A 17119-nucleotide genomic window follows, 5' to 3' on the forward strand; every position below is an offset into this window, starting at 1 on the left:
TTGAAATATGTGAACTGAAAATGTTATTAAACTGACATTAACTTGTCGGACATTATGAAGTCCAGAATAACAGGATTTAAAAAAATCAAATGTAAGTATTTAGATAGGCCTACACGGAAATATTTAAATTACACGGAACAAAAATATAAACGCAACATGCAACAATTTAAAAGATTTTACTGAGTTATAGTTCACGTAAGGAAATCATTAGACCCTAATCTATGGATTTCACATGACTGGGAATACAGATATGCATCTGTTGGTCACAGATACCTTCAAAAATAAGTAGGGCAGGGACCAGAACCTGTCAGTTTCTGTTGTGCAGCGCAACACATCTCCTTCGCATACAGTTGATCAGTCTGTTGATTGTGTCCTGTGGAATGTTGTCCCGCTCTTCTTGGATGGCTGTGCGAAGTTCCTGGACATCGTCGGAAACTGGAACACACTGTTGTACACGTAGATCCAGAACATCCCAAACACGTTCAATGGGTAACATGTCTGGTGAGTATGCAGACAATTGAAAAAAATGGACATTTTCAGCTTCCAAGGATGATCAAATCAAAATTTGTTGGTCACATAGACATATTTAGCAGACGTTATTGCGGGTGTAGCGAAATGCTTGTGTTACTAGCTCCAACAGTGCAGTAGTATCTAACAATTCACAATAATACACACACATCTAAAAGTAAAAGAATGGAATTAAGAAATATATAAATATTAGGATGAGCAATGTCTGAGTGGCATTGACAAAAATACAGTAGAATACAGTATATGAAATGAGTTAAACAGTATGTAAACATTAAAGTGACTAGTGATTCCATGTCTATGTAGTACATAGGGCAGCAGCCTCTTAAGGTGCAGGGTTGAGTAACCGGGTGGTAGCCGGTAGTCATGGCTATTTAACAGTGTGATACTGTAGAAGCTGTTTTTCAGTCTCTTGGTCCCAGCTTTGATGCACCTGTACTGACCTCGCCTTCTAGATGATAACGGGGTGAACAGGTAGTGGCTCGAGTGGTTGATATCCTTGATGATCTTTTTGGTCTTCCTGTTACATCGTGCTGTAGGTGTCCTGCAGGGCAGGCAGTGTCCCCGGTGATGCGTTGGACATACCCAGCGGCGACCAGTCCTTTAGATGTTTTGGGGTTTGCCTGTTTTAAATGTTATTTTGGCATTAATATGTGTCACATATCAGTTTGCAAACAATTACATATATATATAAATCTTTGAGTTAATAAAGCCGCATACAAACACGGTCTGTTTTTTGTTTTCTTGAGTAAGGCAGCTCCAAAATACAGGTGTTTCAGCCCAGCTCAGTGCTTTCTGCAAGCCAGCAGAAAATACGGAGCTTTGCGTCGTGATTGGCTCAGTGTTCTGTCACTCATGAGGAAACTACGTCACCACATAGTCTAAGGGGAGACCTCGAAAATTCTAGCCCTTTGGGTATTGACATAGAGATACATTAGAATTGCCCATCCAAGAAGGCTCAAGGTCATTGGCCACAGATGAAATGACGTCAAATTTCGTTATATGTATAGTAGCTTTGATTGGACTGATCATGTCAAAATCATACTTTCAAAATCTTAGCTAGAAGTCATCATCATGAATCAAGTCGACAATCTACTAGCAAATCCTTTTCAATCCTTGTCATATGAAGAGAAATAATGAAGAGAAATTATAGATGAAACTAATCGGTGCTTATCGGCCATTGGATATAAACATTACACAACAAGATGTAAATTGCAAATTCAACATTGAGTGGTTTGGAAGGAAGTGAGCACAACAAGATGAGTCCAAAAATGTATTGTATGCTGCTGCATAAATGATGTAATATGCCAGGGAGATATGCATACTGTAGCTAAGAAAGTAATACTAATGTTGTGAATGTTGTCTATGTTGTGTAGTAAGCTGTTAGTAGCCCATGTGCCTCGCGCTAATAATTTGGTCCCCTTTCCCCTCTTTTCCCTACTGTTCTGACTTGGTGGTGCACGTGCACATGTAGCCTATAGCCTGTTTTAGAGAAATGTAATCATCAAATATTGTAAGAGCTTTCATTGTCTGCTTATATGGCACCGTTATTTATCCTACGGTTTTGACTTGGTGTACAGGGAGAATACGGTAAGAACAGCCGATGTTCTGAATTCTATCGCTGTACATTTCAAAAGTGCTGAAGAAATAGTTATATTGACAACATCCATCCTAGCTCGCTCATTAATGTCTCAATTGAAATTACGGATTGTCCTTCCCTTATGTCATAGTCTATACTTCTCAATTGTCAGTAGAAACCACAATTTTTAACAGGTCAGCCATATCAGCTATGTTTTTTTTTAAACCAGTAAATGAGGCTGAATTAACTGATTCACTACCAGACAAGGCTCCGCTGATAGCCAGGTGTAGCAGTGGTAAGGTGTTGGGACTGCTTTTGGGACAGCTTTATGTAGGTCCTAACTGTTTGTGGGCACCGTTTGTCACCGTTATAGTACAATGAATGTGTTGTTTAGTGTTGTGTTGTGTAGTGCCTTTGCTGGCATGCATACATTTATTTATAATTTTTTTTGCCCCACCAAGATTTATATGCTAAAATCGCTACTGGGCAGACCGTATCATCCTCTGGAGAGCCCTGTGGTTGCAGCAGTGGAGTTGTCGTACAAGGCGGTGATACAATCCGACAGGATGCTCTCAATTGTACATCTATAAAAGTTTGTGAGGGTCTTAGGGGCCAAGCCAAATTTCTTCAGCCTCCTGAGATTGAAGAGGCGCTGTTGCGCCTTCTTCCCCACACTGTCTTCTCCACTGCCATCCCGTCGATGTGAATAGGGGAATGCTCTCTCTGTTGTCTCCTGAAGTCCACGATCAGCTCCTTCGTTTTGTTGAGGGAGAGTTATTTTCCTGGCACCACGCCGCTAGGACCTTCATCCCTGTAGGCTGTCTCGTCATTGTTGTAATCAGGCCTAATACTGTTGTGTCGTCTGCAAACTTGATGATTGAGTTAGAGGCGTGCGTTGCCACGGAGTTATGGTTGAACAGGGAGTACAGGAGCGGGCTGAGCACCCACCCGTGTGGGGCCCCTGTGTTGAGGATCAGCGTAGTGGATGTGTTGTTTCTTACCTTCACCACCTGGGGGGCGGCCCATCGGGAATTCCAGGACCCAGTTGCACAGGGCGGGGTTCAGACCCTGGGCCCCGAGCTTAATGATGAGCTTGGAGGGTACTATGGTGTTGAAGGTTGAGCTATAGTCAATTAACAGCATTCGTGCATAGGTATTCCTCATCCAGATGAGATAGGGCAGTGTGTAGGGCAATGGCAATTGCATCATCTGTGGATCTATTGGGGCAGTATGCAAATTACAGTGGGTCTAGGTTGTCAGGTAAGATGGAGGTGATATGATCCTTAACTAGCCTCTCAAAGCACTTCATAATGACAGAAGTGAGTGCTACGGGGCGATAGTCATTTAGTTCAGTTACCTTCGCTTTCTTGAGTACAGGAACTATGGTGAACATCTTGACGCAAGTGGAGACAGCAGACTGGGATAGGGAGAGATTGAATATGTCCTAACGACTCCAGCCATCTGGTCTGCGCATGCTCTGAGAAGTGGCAAAGGTTACAGTCTGAGCCAGTAGCCTTGCGAGGGTCAACACGCTTAAATGTCTTACTCAAATTTGCCACGGAGAACGAGAGCCCACAGTTCTTGGGAGCGGACCACGTCGGTGGCACTGTGTTATCCTCAAAGCTGGCGAAGAAGGCGTTTAGCTTGTGTACAAATCCTTGCGACATGGGGGTAGTGCATTATGCTGAAACAGGAGGTGATGGTGGTGGATGAATGGCACGACAATGGACCTTAGAATCTCATCACGGTATCTCTGTGCATTCAAATTGCCATTAATAAAATGCAATTGTGTTCGTTGTCCATTGCTTATACCTGCCCATACCATAACCCCATTGCACTCTGTTCACAACGTTGACATCAGCAAAACGCTCACCCACACAACGCATACACGTGGTCTGCGGTTGTGAGCTACGTTGGATGTACTGCTAAATTATCTAAGAAGACGTTGGAGGCGGCTTATGGTAGAGAAATGAGCATCCAATTCTCTGGCAACCGCTTTGGTGGACATTCCTGCAGTCAGCATGTCAATTGCACGCTCCCTCAACTTCAGACATCTGAGGTATTGTTTTGTATGACAGTGGCCTTTTATTGTCCCAAGCACAAGGTGCACCTGTGCAATGATCATGTCGTTTAATCAGCTTCTTGATATGCCACACTTTTCAGGTGGATGGATTATCTCGGCAAAGGAGAAATGCTCACTAACAGGGATTTAAGCACAACATTTGAGAGAAAAGCTTTTTGTGTGTATGGAACATTTCAGGGATATTTTATTTCAGCTCATGAAACATGGGATGAACACTTTACATGTTGCATTTATACTTTTGTTCAGTTTATATCTTAATCTGAATACAGCTACATTTGAAAAAAATTAATTTATATGAATTGGAAAATGAAATAGGCTGGATGGAGGATTCTTGACTTTTCAATTCCTTTTAATCATTCTCTATCGTTTTGTACTATGAACTGTACATGTGATGTAATGTATTGTATGTTTGTTAATCACCTCGTTTTGGTCCGAAACAACAAGCAACATGTAATCAACAATATGAAATATGGAATAAAGATATTATATTTTTTAAACAATAAAAAAAAAAGCAACAAAACAAGAGATGATTCAAAACAAATGTCTGTAACTCATGAAAGAGAACAGGAAAAGAGAGATATAGTTTTTAAAGCAGATTGCAAAATAATGAGGACTGGCAGTTGTCAAGCCCCTTAGCAACCTATCAGTGGCCTGGTCACTGAGATTTGAGGCGCAGATTGGGGGATGGGTAGAGTGAGCTGCATGAAGTGATTAACTTCACTTTCACAGGAATCCATAACACAAACACAGTTCTCACAGTGTAATGCACATAATGATTGCTGGCCTTATGTTAATAGTACATTGCAAGTGATCCATTTGTTACTGTTTGTGTGTTTTTGTGGTTTCGATTCCTTGATTCAAGTTCTTCTCCAGATATTGCAAAACCCCCAAAAAGCAGGCACTCAATGTCCTAGGAGACACAATCATAATCACTTCCTGATGTGGAGTTTCACATAAAAAAAGGTCTAGACTCAAAACAGTGAAAATACACCCACTTGAATATTCTACAGCAAAGCAGTGCACTCCAGAAATACATCTTAGGTCGGCTCTCCAAACCATTTTGGATTCATTTGATCAGCATTTAGGAAACTTTGAGGTTAGCTACTACTGTAGTTGTTATTACAGCACAGGGTCATGGAGACTTGGGTCCTGTTGGTCTTCAGATTGTTGCTCTTTGTCCAGACTGCACACAGCAAGCAGTCTTGCCATCCAGTGACCGTGGACTTTTGTCAAGATGTTGGTTACAACACGACCATCAATCCAACCCACCAAACCAGGGACTACGACCTGAGGCAGCTTCGTCAGATCGTGAAGACTGGCTGCTCTCCAGAGATCACAGTTTTCCTATGTGGCGTTGTTTCACCTGAGTGTGTGTTGGATGACAAGATTCCACCCTGCAGTTGGCTCTGTGAGAGGGTGAAGAATGAATGTGAGCCTGTTCTAAGAGAGAAGGGTCTAAACTGGCCAGAGAAGATCAGATGTGAGGCTTACCCCAAACAATCCTGTGCCAACGTAAGTAGCCTTAGGAGGTGTTCATCTTGTCATTGTAGGGACATATCTGATTCAGGACTGCTGTATGCCTGTAGGCTGTCCTGCATAGAGTAGCAGGAAGTGGATCTTTGAAATATAATTCTGGTTCTATAACTGAAAACCTTCCCAAATGTTGTGTCATTCCTCGCCATAATGCATATAGCATATGACAAAATTATGTTCATTGCTTTCAGGGCCAAGAGAGTATCCCTGCACCAAACCCTGCAGGAACCTGTGAGCCAATCATCCTCCCTCTCTGCAAGGACCTGCCCTACAAGGACACTGTAATGCCCAACCTATTAAACCACTCCACACAGGAGGTCGCTGGTTTAGAATTGTATCAGTTTTACCCTCTGGTAAAGGTGCAGTGTTCTCCTCACCTTCAGGCATTCCTGTGCTCCGTCTACACTCCGGAGTGTGTTTCAGGGAAAGCCCGCCCACCCTACAGAGCTCTGTGTGAGCTAGCCAGAAAGGACTGTGAGGTGCTAATGAACAGGTTTGGTTTTCAGTGGCCCAGTCAGTTGGAGTGTGACACCTTCGCAACGGAATCTTGTGAACATGTAAGTAGATGTTGGAACATTGTTACAGGGACTTGCTTCCATTCAGCCACAAGAGCATTAGTGAGGTCGGGCACTGACGTTGGGCGATTAGGCCTTGCTCGCAGTCGACGTTCCAATTCATCCCAAAGGTGTTCAATGGAGTTTAGGTCAGGGCTCTGTGCAGGCCAGTCAAGTTCTTCCACACTAATCTCGACAAACCATTTATGTATGGACTTCGCCTTTTGCACAGGGGCATTGTCATGTTGTTGCCATAAAGTTGGAAGCACAGAATTGTCTAGATTAAAATATATATATATATACAGTGGGACAAAAAAGTATTTAGTCAGTCACCAATTGTGCAAGTTCTGTGAGAGCCAGAAATCTTGTTTGTTTGTAGGTGACCAAATACTTATTTTCCACCATAATTTGCAAATAAATTCATAAAAAATCCTACAATGTGATTTTCAGGATTTTTGTTTTCTCATTTTGTCTGTCATAGTTGAAGTGTACCTATGATGACAATTACAGGCATCTCTCATCTTTTTAAGTAGGAGAACTTGCACAATTGGTGGCTGACTAAATACTTTTTTGCCCCACTGTATATTTCACCTTTATTTAACCAGGTAGGCTAGTTGAGAACATATTCTCATTTACAACTAATTGTATTCTGTAGCGTTAAGATTTTCGTTCACTAAGAGGCCTAGCCCAAACCATGAAAAACAGCCCCAGACCATTATTCCTCCTCCACCAAACTTTACAGTTGGCACTATGTATTGGACCCTTATGCCATAGTTTGTACTTCTCAATTGTCAGTAGAAACCACAATTTTTTAGCAAGTCAGCCATATCAGCTATGTTTATAAAAAGTCAGTAAATGAGGTTGAATGAACTGTTTCGCTGCCAGACAAGGCTCAGCTGATAGCCAGGATGTAGCAGTGGTAAGGTGTTGGGTCTGCTGTTGGGACAGCTTTATGTAGGCCCTAACAGTTTGTGGGCACGGTTTGTCACCGTTATAGTGCAATGAGGAGACAGCAGACTGGGAGGAGACAGCAGACTGGGATAGGGAGAGATTGAATATGTCCGTAACGACTCCAGCCATCTGGTCTGCGCATGCTCTGAGAAGTGGTTAAGGATACCGCCTGAGCCTTGTGAGGGTCAACACGCTTAAATGTCTTACTCAAATCGGCCACGGAGAACGAGAGCCCACAGTTCTTGGGAGCGGACCACGTCGGTGGCACTGTGTTATCCTCAAAGCTGGCAAAGAAGGTGTTTAGCTTGTGTACAAATCCTTGCAACATGGGGGTAGTGCATTATGCTGAAACATGAGGTGATGGTGGTGGATGAATGGCACAACAATGGACCTCAGGATCTCATCACGGTATCTCTGTGCATTCAAATTGCCATTGATAAAATGCAATTGTGTTCGTTGTCCATTGCTTATACCTGCCCATACCATAACCCCACTGCACTCTGTTCACAACGTTGACATCAGCAAAACGCTCACCCACACAACGCATACACGTGGTCTGCGGTTGTGAGCTACGTTGGATGTACTGCTAAATTATCTAAGAAGACGTTGGAGGCGGCTGGTGGTAGAGAAATTAGCATTCAAGTCTCTGGCAACCGCTTTGGTGGACATTCCTGCAGTCAGCATGTCAATTGCACGCTCCCTCAACTTGAGACATCTGTGGCATTGTGTTGCGTGACAAAACTGCACAGTGGCCTTTTATTGTCCCAAGCACAAGGTGCACCTGTGTAATGATCATGTTGTTTAATCAGCTTCTTGATATGCTACACTTGTCAGGTGGATGGATTATCTCGGAAAATGAGAAATGATCACTAACAGGGATTTAAACACATTTGTGCACAACATTTGAGAGAAAAGCTTTTTGTGTGTATGGAACATTTCAGGGATATTTTATTTCAGCTCATGAAACATGGGATGAACACTTTACATGTTGCATTTATATTTTTGTTCACTATATATCTTAATCTGAATTGTAAAAGAAATACAGCTACATTTGAAAAAATATAATTTATATGAACTGGAAAATGAAATAGCCTGGATGGAGGATTCTTGACTTTTCAATTCCTTTTAATCATTCTCTATCGTTTTGTACTATGAACTGTACATGTGATGTAATGTATTGTGTTTGTTAATCACCTCTTTTTGATCTGAAACAACTAGCAAAATGTAATCAACAATATGAAATATGGAATAAAGATATTATATATATAAACAATTTTTTTAAAGAATCAAAACAAGAGGTGATTCAAAACAAATGTCTGTAACTCATGAAAGAGAACTGGAACAGAGAGATATAGTTTTTAAAGCAGATTGCAAAATAAGGAGTTGGTCCTATGTATTGGAGCAGGTAGAATTCTCCTGGTATCCGCCAAACCCAGATTCGTCTGTTGGACTGCCAGATTGTGAAGCGTGATTCATCACTCCACAGACAAGTTTCCACTGCTCCAGAGTCCAATGGCAGCAAGCTTTTCACCACTCCAGCCGACGCTTGGCATTGCGCATGCTGATCTTAGGCCTATGTGCGGCCATGCAAACCCATTTCATGAAGCTCCCGATGAACAGTTCTTGTGCTGATGTTGCACTTCAGCACTCAGAGTCCCGTTCTTTGAGGACAGATGATTTTTACGTGCTTCAAGCTTCAACACTTGGAGTGCCGTTCTGTGAGCTTGTGTGGACTACCACTTTGTGGCTGAGCCTTTGTTGCTGCTTCTAGAAGTTTCCACTTCACAATAACAGCACTTGCAGTTGACCGGGGCAGCTCTAGCAGTGCAGAAATTTGACGAACTGACTTGTTGGAAAGATAGCGTCCTATGACGGTGACACGTTGAAGGTCACTGAGCTCTTCAGTAAGGCCATTCTACTGCCAATGTTTGTCTATGGAGATGGCATGGCTGTGTGCTCAATTTTATTGTCAGCAATTGGTGTATCTGAAATAGCTAAATCCACTAATTTGAAGGGGTGTCCACATACTTTTGTATACATAGTGTATCAACTTACAGATTCAATACCAGGCTCCAACCAGCACACCACTACATTGCATCGGTATTTAAACAACTATGTTCAGGGCAGGCAAAGGTTAGGAAAATTAGTTTCAGTTTCCTTTGCCTGCTCATAGTTGGTCAAAGTCACATGATGCACACCAGATGATAAATGAGATGTTTAAAAAGGGTAAAGTGCCCCTTTAAAAATAAATTGTCAATATCAAAATGTTTGGCGAGGAAAGGAGGGAAAGGAAACCTCAATCAGTTTTTCCTGGTGAAGTAAAGGTAAACGTCCTTCAATAATAATTATTGCTGATTGGTGAATATGAGGTATTTTGTTGTTTCCTCTTCAGTGTGGGGTGACCAGTGCTCCGTCCCCTGAGGGCCCCTGCCAGCCAATCACCATGCCACTGTGCCAGGGCATCTCCTACAACCTGACGGCCATGCCAAATCTGCTGGGGCACAAAAAACAGGCGGAGGCGGCCGTTAAGATGGCTCAAATGGAGTATGTTTTGAAATTGACTTGTTCTGTGGATATTCGCTTCTTTCTGTGTTCTGTCTACGCTCCCCAGTGTGTGGAAGGGGAGGTGCAGCGCCCGTGCAGATCCCTTTGTGAGAGAGCCAAACTGGGGTGTGACAGTGTGTTGAATAAGTTTGGGATGTCTTGGCCTGATGATCTGAGCTGTGAATCCTTTCCAGAGGAGTCATGCGTGAGAGTAGGTACCGATACTCTAGTCATTTTTTAACCCTTATTAAGTCACCACTTTTAATAAATCAGTAGTTTCTCCAAGTTGTTTAATTCAGTAATACCTTGCAATAAGTACATGGGCCAGTAGTGGCTGCAACAATGATTTGACTTTCATTATTTTGCTACAGACCCAACAGGGTGCATGCTAGCGATATCGTCACCTTTGTTTGAGATGTGTACAAAACAATTTACTCTAAAATATTGTCTACTTCTTTTCACAGGAGGACAGTAATCCCGAGGTGTGTTTAAAATATTTTTCTCCGACAACTGAAGAGTTAATATTTATATGTAGCAAGTGAATGATACCTAGAATGTGTTTAATGAGGAATGTATGAAGTGAAGTGGGAGTAGGTGGATAGGTGGCAAGTGAAAATTGGAGAATATTACCGTCATCCTATCAAATGCTTGTGTGTTTTGGTCTCCACAGCAACTCACGGCTGAGGAACTCCTGGTCAAGCTGAAAGAACTCGGTCACTCTGTTCGGGACCAATGTTAGTTGTGGTTTCTTGAATTTAAAGCATTATATTTGACGTATGTGTGTATTTAATTTATACATATATGTTCTTGTCTACTTCAATTGTAGCACTAAGTCTTCAAACTGCCCACATATTGTTGGTTCTAGAAGATGTATCCTTCACCTGTTTCTGTTTTTAGCTCACTTTTATATGAGTTTATTAATTAATATTTCTTCCCCCGAAACCATTTTTCTGTGTTTCCTGCCAATTCTTGTATTTATTTACTTCATTCTGAGCTATATTGTAGATCAACTGAGGCCCCAGTAGGCTCCCTGGTTGACAATGGTTTCAATAATGTATCAGCCATCAATCCTTTCTCCTTAACCAGCTCCTTTCAGAAAGACAAATCAGGCAAACTGGATGTGAAAGAATTCCACAACCTAAAGCACTATGTGTCTGTTACCAAGAGAGAGTACTCAGAGTCCTATGAGTGGCAGAACCCAGGGTTCGTCACAGAATACCAGATGAAGAATGCCCTTGATGTCCGTGGTTAGTCATGTATCACAGTTACGATCAAAGGATGTATTTACAGTAGCAAGAAAAAGTATGTGAACCCTTTGGAAATACCTGGATTTCTGCATAAATTGGTCATCAAATTTTATCTGATCTTCGTCTAGGTCACAACAATAGACAAACACAGTCTGCTTAAACTAATAACACACAAACAATTATATGTTTTCATGTCTTTATTGAACACACCATATAAACATTCACAGTGCAGGGTGGGAAAAGTATGTGAACCCTTGGATTTAATAACTGGTTGACCCTCGTTTGGCAGCAATAACCTCAACCAAACGTTTTCTGTAGTTGCAGATCAGACCTGCACAACAGTCAGGAAGATTTTTGAATCATTCCTCTTTACAAAACTGTTTCAGTTCATCAATATTCTTGGGATGTCTGGTGTAAACTGCTCTCTTGAGGTCATGCCACAGCATCTCAATTGGGTTGAGGTCAGGACTCTGACTGGGCCACTGCAAAAGGCTTATTTTCTTCTGTTGAAGCCATTCTGTTGTTGATTTACTTCTGTGTTTTGGGTTGTTGACCTGTTGCATCACCCAACTTCTGTTGAGCTTCAATTGGCAGACAGATAGCTTAACATTCTCCTGTAAAATGTCTTGATAAACTTGGGAATTCATTTTTCCGTTGATGATAGCACGTTGTCCAGGCCCTAAGGCAGCAAAGCAGCCCCAAACCATGATGCTCCCTCGACCATACTTTACAGTTGTGATGAGGTTTTGATGTTGGTGTGCTGTTCCTTTTTCTCTCCAGTGTTGTGTGTTCCTTCCAAACAACTCAATTATAGTTACATCTGTCCACAGAATATTTTGCCAGTAGCGCTGTGGGACATCCCTGTGCACTTTTGCAAACTTCAGACGTGCAGCAATGTTTTTTTGGACAGCAGTGGCTTCTTCCCTGGTGTCCTCCCATGAACACCATTCTTGTCGAGTGTTTTACATATCATAGACTCGACAACAGAGATGTTAGCATGTTCCAGAGATTTCTGTACATCTTTAGCTGACACTCTAGGATTCTTCTTAACCTCATTGAGCATTCTGCGCTGTGCTCTTGCAGTCATCTTTGCAGGACGGCCACTCCTAGGGAGAGTAGCAACAGTGCTGAAATTTCTCAATTTATAGACAATTTGTCTTACCGTGGACTGATGATTATCAAGACTTTTAGAAATACTTTTGTAGCCCATTCCAGCTTAATGCAAATCAACAATTCTTAATCTTAGGTCTTCCGAGATCTCTTTTGTTCTTGGCATGGTTCACATCAGGCAATGCTTCTTGTGAATAGCTGCAAGGTAGCTCTAACCAACATCTCCAATCTTGTCTCATTGATTGGACTCCAGGTTAGCTGACTCCTGACTCCAATTAGGTTTTGGAGAAGACATTAGCCTCGGGTTTCACATACTTTTTCCAACCTACACCGTGAATGTTTAAATTATGTATTCAATATAGACAAGAAAATCCAATAATTTGTGTGTTATTAGTTTAAGATCACCATATTTGTCTATTGTTGTGACTTAGATGAAGATCAGATCAAATTTGATGACCAATTTATGCAGAAGTCCAGGTAATTCCAAAGGGTTCACATACTTTTTCTTGCCACTGTATGTTTTGTTGATTTTGTCTTAATTTACAATGATTTGGTTTTGATTGTGAACATCCTGACCTGATAGTGAAACTCGGTAGAGTATATTTGCAGATTTAAAAAAGTAAATGATAAAAATCCTCTGTCATATAGATCTTAGTTTGGACGATGAAACGTTCAAAACACTGTGGCACCGGTACAGCTCTGGTGGAGGGATCAAATACGATGACTTTATGGCCATTCTCACAAGGCTCAAGATCCTGAAGGGTAACTCTTTACTCACTATATAACAAATTCCTGACTTTCCAATCAATCTACTACATCTAAATATATATATATAGACACATACTGTACACATACTGTACAACAAATAGGTGCATTAAAATGTGTTGTTTTACAATGTTTACAATGTACAGTGGGGAGAACAAGTATTTGATACACTGCTGATTTTGCAGGTTTTCCTACTTGCAAAGCATGTAGAGGTCTGTAATTTTTTATCTTAGGTACACGTCAACTGTGAGAGACGGAATCTAAAAAATGAATCCAGAAAATCACATTGTATGATTTTTAAGTAATTAATTTGCATTTTATTGCATGATATTTGATCACCTACCAACCAGTAAGAATTCCGTCTCTCTATCTTTAAGAATCCCTCCTCTTCTCCACTCATTACCTGTATTAACTGCAACTGTTTGAACTCTTTACCTGTATAAAAGACACCTGTCCACACACTCAATCAAACAGACTCCAACCTCTCCACAATGGCCAAGACCAGCGAGCTGTGTAAGGTCATCAGGGTTAAATTGTAGACCTGCACAAGGCTGGGATGGGCTACAGGACAATAGGCAAGCAGCTTGGTGAGAACGCAACAACTGTTGGCGCAATTATTAGAAAATGGAAGAAGTTCAAGATGAAGGTTAATCACCCACGGTCTGGGGCTCCATGCAAGATCTCACCTCGTGTGGCATCAATGATCATGAGGAAGGTGAGGGATCAGCCCAGAACTACACGGCAGGACCTGGTCAATGACCTGAAGAGAGCTGGGACCACAGTCTCAAAGAAAACCATTAGTAACACACTACGCCGTCATGGATTAAAATCCTGCAGCGCACGCAAGGTCCCCCTGCTCAAGCCAGCGCATGTCCAGGCCCGTCTGAAGTTTGCCAATGACCATCTGGATGATCCAGAGGAGGAACGGGAGAAGGTCATGTGGTCTGATGAGGCAAAAATAGAGCTTTTTGGTCTAAACTCCACTCACCGTGTTTGGAGGAAGAAGAAGGATGAGTACAACCCCATGAACACCATCCCAACCGTGAAGCATGGAGGTGGAAACATCATTCTTTGGGGATGCTTTTCTGCAAAGGGGACAGGACGACTGCACCGTATTGAGGGGAGGATGGATGGGGCCATGTATCTCGAGATCTTGGCCAACAACCTCCTTCCCTCAGTAAGAGCATTGAAGATGGGTCGTGGCTGGGTCTTCCAGCATGAAAACGACCCGAAACACACAGCCAGGGCAACTAAGGAGTGGCTCCGTAAGAAGCATCTCAAGGTCCTGGAGTGGCCTAGCCAGTCTCCAGACCTGAACCCAATAGAAAATCTTTGGAGGGAGCTGAAAGTCCGTAAAATCCCTGCTGCAGTGTGTGCGAACCTGGTCATGAACTACAGGAAACGTATGATCTCTGTAATTGCAAACAAAGGTTTCTGTACCAAATATTATGTTCTGCTTTTCTGATGTATCAAATACTTATGTCATACAATAAAATGCAAATTCATTACTTAAAAATCATATAATATGATTTTCTGGATTTTTGTTTTAGATTCCGTCTCTCACAGTTGAAGTGTACCTATGATAAAAATTACAGACCTCTACATGCTTTGTAAGTGGGAAAACCTGCAAAATCGGCAGTGTATCAAATACTTGTTCTCCCCACTGTATATGTTACAATGTTTTACAATCTACAATGTTGCATAGTGCCTTGAGAACAAGTGCTTTATGAATACAATCTATTATTATTATGATCAGTGTTGCAGTGATCTATGAACAAATAGAACACAGTGAGATTTGTATATCTTTTTTGTTCTCCTGCTCCAGCTCGCTTTAAATCCCGACTCATTTCACCCTGTGATGCTGCAACAGACTGTAAGGTAGCCAGTTTCTCCTTCAGTCAGGTGAGTTTGCTCTGGCAGAGTTATCAAGCTTTGAAGCTTTGTCTTTAGCCACAGTGACTACGTCTATCTCTACCTAAAGAAGAACAGAATATGAATAAGTAATCACCACTGAGAAGCTTTTTTTGTGGAAGATGATACTCATGTCAAATTTTTCTCCCCCTGTTCCAGTTAATCCAAGTTACCATTATGTAGGCCAGCGGCAGCTGTCCAGTCACCAGCAGGAGTTCAATTGACCTGGAATGCAAAGAAATGCAGTAACCTGTTTTGGACCAAAAAAACAACATTCTACTGCCTTTTAGTACATGTCTGTCAAAAATGATTGTCATAGTGCTGTATAATTTGTGACTGATGTCCACCTGAATATGATGGCTGTTTCCTCCTGGTCTGTTTGAATCTCTTTCTGTACATTTTCTTGCTACATTGTTTATAAAACATTTACACACATATTTTTTTGGACTCAGTATTCTATCGTGCTTGTCAGTTATACAAAAAGACTAGAGACTTTCTTCTCCATATTGTCATTTTTTCTTCAACTTTTATCTCATGTTTCTTTTTCTTTCTTTTGTCTGTATACTGTCATTCAGCTTTTAACTGCAGAGTTGTACAACACAGCCTAACTAATAAAATATATGCCCTGGTGGATATTCATACAATTCTGAATTATAAGATGATTTTGCCAGCCTATCCTCTCATCTTTTCAGTAGCTACTATCCTCAGTAGCTACTATCCTCCATCATACTACTTCACCAGTATAATGTATCCAGTTGATTTCCTGTTGATAGAGTAGCATGTTATTTATCATTCAGAACTCCTCCCTCAATAGACTTCACAATATCCCATTTTTATGTTTTTATGTTTTTAAGTAATTATGTTTACTATGTTCATGAATAGCCATTAATTCACTCAAAGACCCATATATTTAAATGTAAACGAGAAGCTAGATAGTGATTAGTACTATTGGAATCTGCGTCGTGTTCTTGAGGATTCGAGTGGTGTCATCTGTTAAAAGCAGACTGGCTGATAGCCAATGGACTTTCCATTTCAAGGGAGGGATTTGAAAGAAAGTCACAGGCACAGGACTCACTTCCCGAATAACAGTGAGAGTAGTGATAATGTGGCAACAATATTGAAAGTTCAACTTTTGGACCAAATTCATTGCATTATCCTCCCTCTGGAAGTGCATCCCTGTGTTTCAACTTTCTTTCAAACTCCTCATCCACCAACATCTCTCATGGCCTACACGATCATGACATAAGACTTCTGATAACAACGCAACACATTTGGGGTGATAATGGGCCACAACATTGTGAAGTGCTATAACCAATGGTAGATAAGTCCAGTGAGCTCCAAAAGTATTGGGACAGTGACACATGTTTTGTTGTGCAGACTGTCAGCTTGTATTTGAGGGTATTTCGATCCATATCGGGTTAACCGTTTAGAAATAACGGCACTTTTTGTACATAGTCCCCCCATTTTATTGTGGCAAAAGTATTGGGACAAATTCACTTTGGTCCCATATTCCTAGCACACAACATCTACATGAAGCTTGTGACTCTACAAATTTGTTGGATGCATTTGCTGTTTGTTTTGGTTGTTTCAGATTATTTTGTGTCCAATAGAAATGAATTGTAAATAATGTATTGTGTCATTTTTTTTGTCACTTTTATTGTAAATAAGCAGTGGTGGAAAAAGTAACCAATTGTCATACTTGAGTGAAAGTAAAGATACCTTAATAGAAATGACTTGAGTAAAAGTGAAAATCACCCAGAAAAATACTACTTGAGTAAAAGTCTAAAAGTTTTTGGTTTTAAACTTATGATATAAGTATCAAAAGTAAAAGTACAAGTATGAATAATTTCAAATTCCTTATATTAAGCAAAGCAGACAGACACATTTTCTAGTTATTTACAGATAGCCAGGGGCACACTCCAACACTCAGACATCATTTACAAACGAAGCATGTGTTTAGTGAGTCTGCCAGATCAGAGGCTATAGTGATGACCAGGGATAGTCTCTTGATAAGTGTGGGAATTAGACCATATTCCTGTCCTGCTAAGCATTCAACATGTAACGAACACTTTTGGGTGTCAGGGAAAATGTATGGAGTAAAAAGTACATCATTTTCTTTAGGAATGTAGTGAAGTAAAAGTAAAAGTTGTCAAAAATATAAATAGTAAAGTACAGATACCCAACAAAACTACTTAAGTAGTACTTTGAAGTATTTTTACTTAAGTACTTTACACCACTGTAAATAAGAGTAGAATATGTTTCTAAACACTTCTACATTAATGTGGCTGGTACCATGATTACGGATAATTCTGAATGA

The 17119-nt window shown here is 41.0% G+C and overlaps 1 protein-coding gene across 2 annotated transcripts; it reads left to right on the forward strand.

Moving 5' to 3' along the window:
• Positions 1–5155: 5155 nt before the first annotated feature.
• Positions 5156–15446, forward strand: LOC115141027 (atrial natriuretic peptide-converting enzyme-like). Of its 2 annotated transcripts, XM_029679602.2 has the most exons (11): positions 5156–5699; positions 5912–6001; positions 6104–6277; positions 9618–9980; positions 10234–10251; positions 10440–10503; positions 10596–10639; positions 10866–11016; positions 12775–12888; positions 14717–14793; positions 14962–15446. In XM_029679602.2, the coding sequence occupies exons 1-11, from the start codon at positions 5322–5324 to the stop codon at positions 14983–14985; spliced, it is 1497 nt and encodes a 498-aa protein (XP_029535462.1). In that variant the 5' UTR covers positions 5156–5321; the 3' UTR covers positions 14986–15446. The 2 variants fall into 2 exon arrangements, with proteins under 2 accessions (XP_029535462.1, XP_029535461.1); XM_029679601.2 differs by having other exon boundaries at positions 5912–6277.
• Positions 15447–17119: the final 1673 nt, after the last annotated feature.

This window comes from Oncorhynchus nerka, linkage group LG14 (genome assembly GCF_034236695.1).
Source record: "Oncorhynchus nerka isolate Pitt River linkage group LG14, Oner_Uvic_2.0, whole genome shotgun sequence".
NCBI lineage: Eukaryota > Metazoa > Chordata > Actinopteri > Salmoniformes > Salmonidae > Oncorhynchus > Oncorhynchus nerka.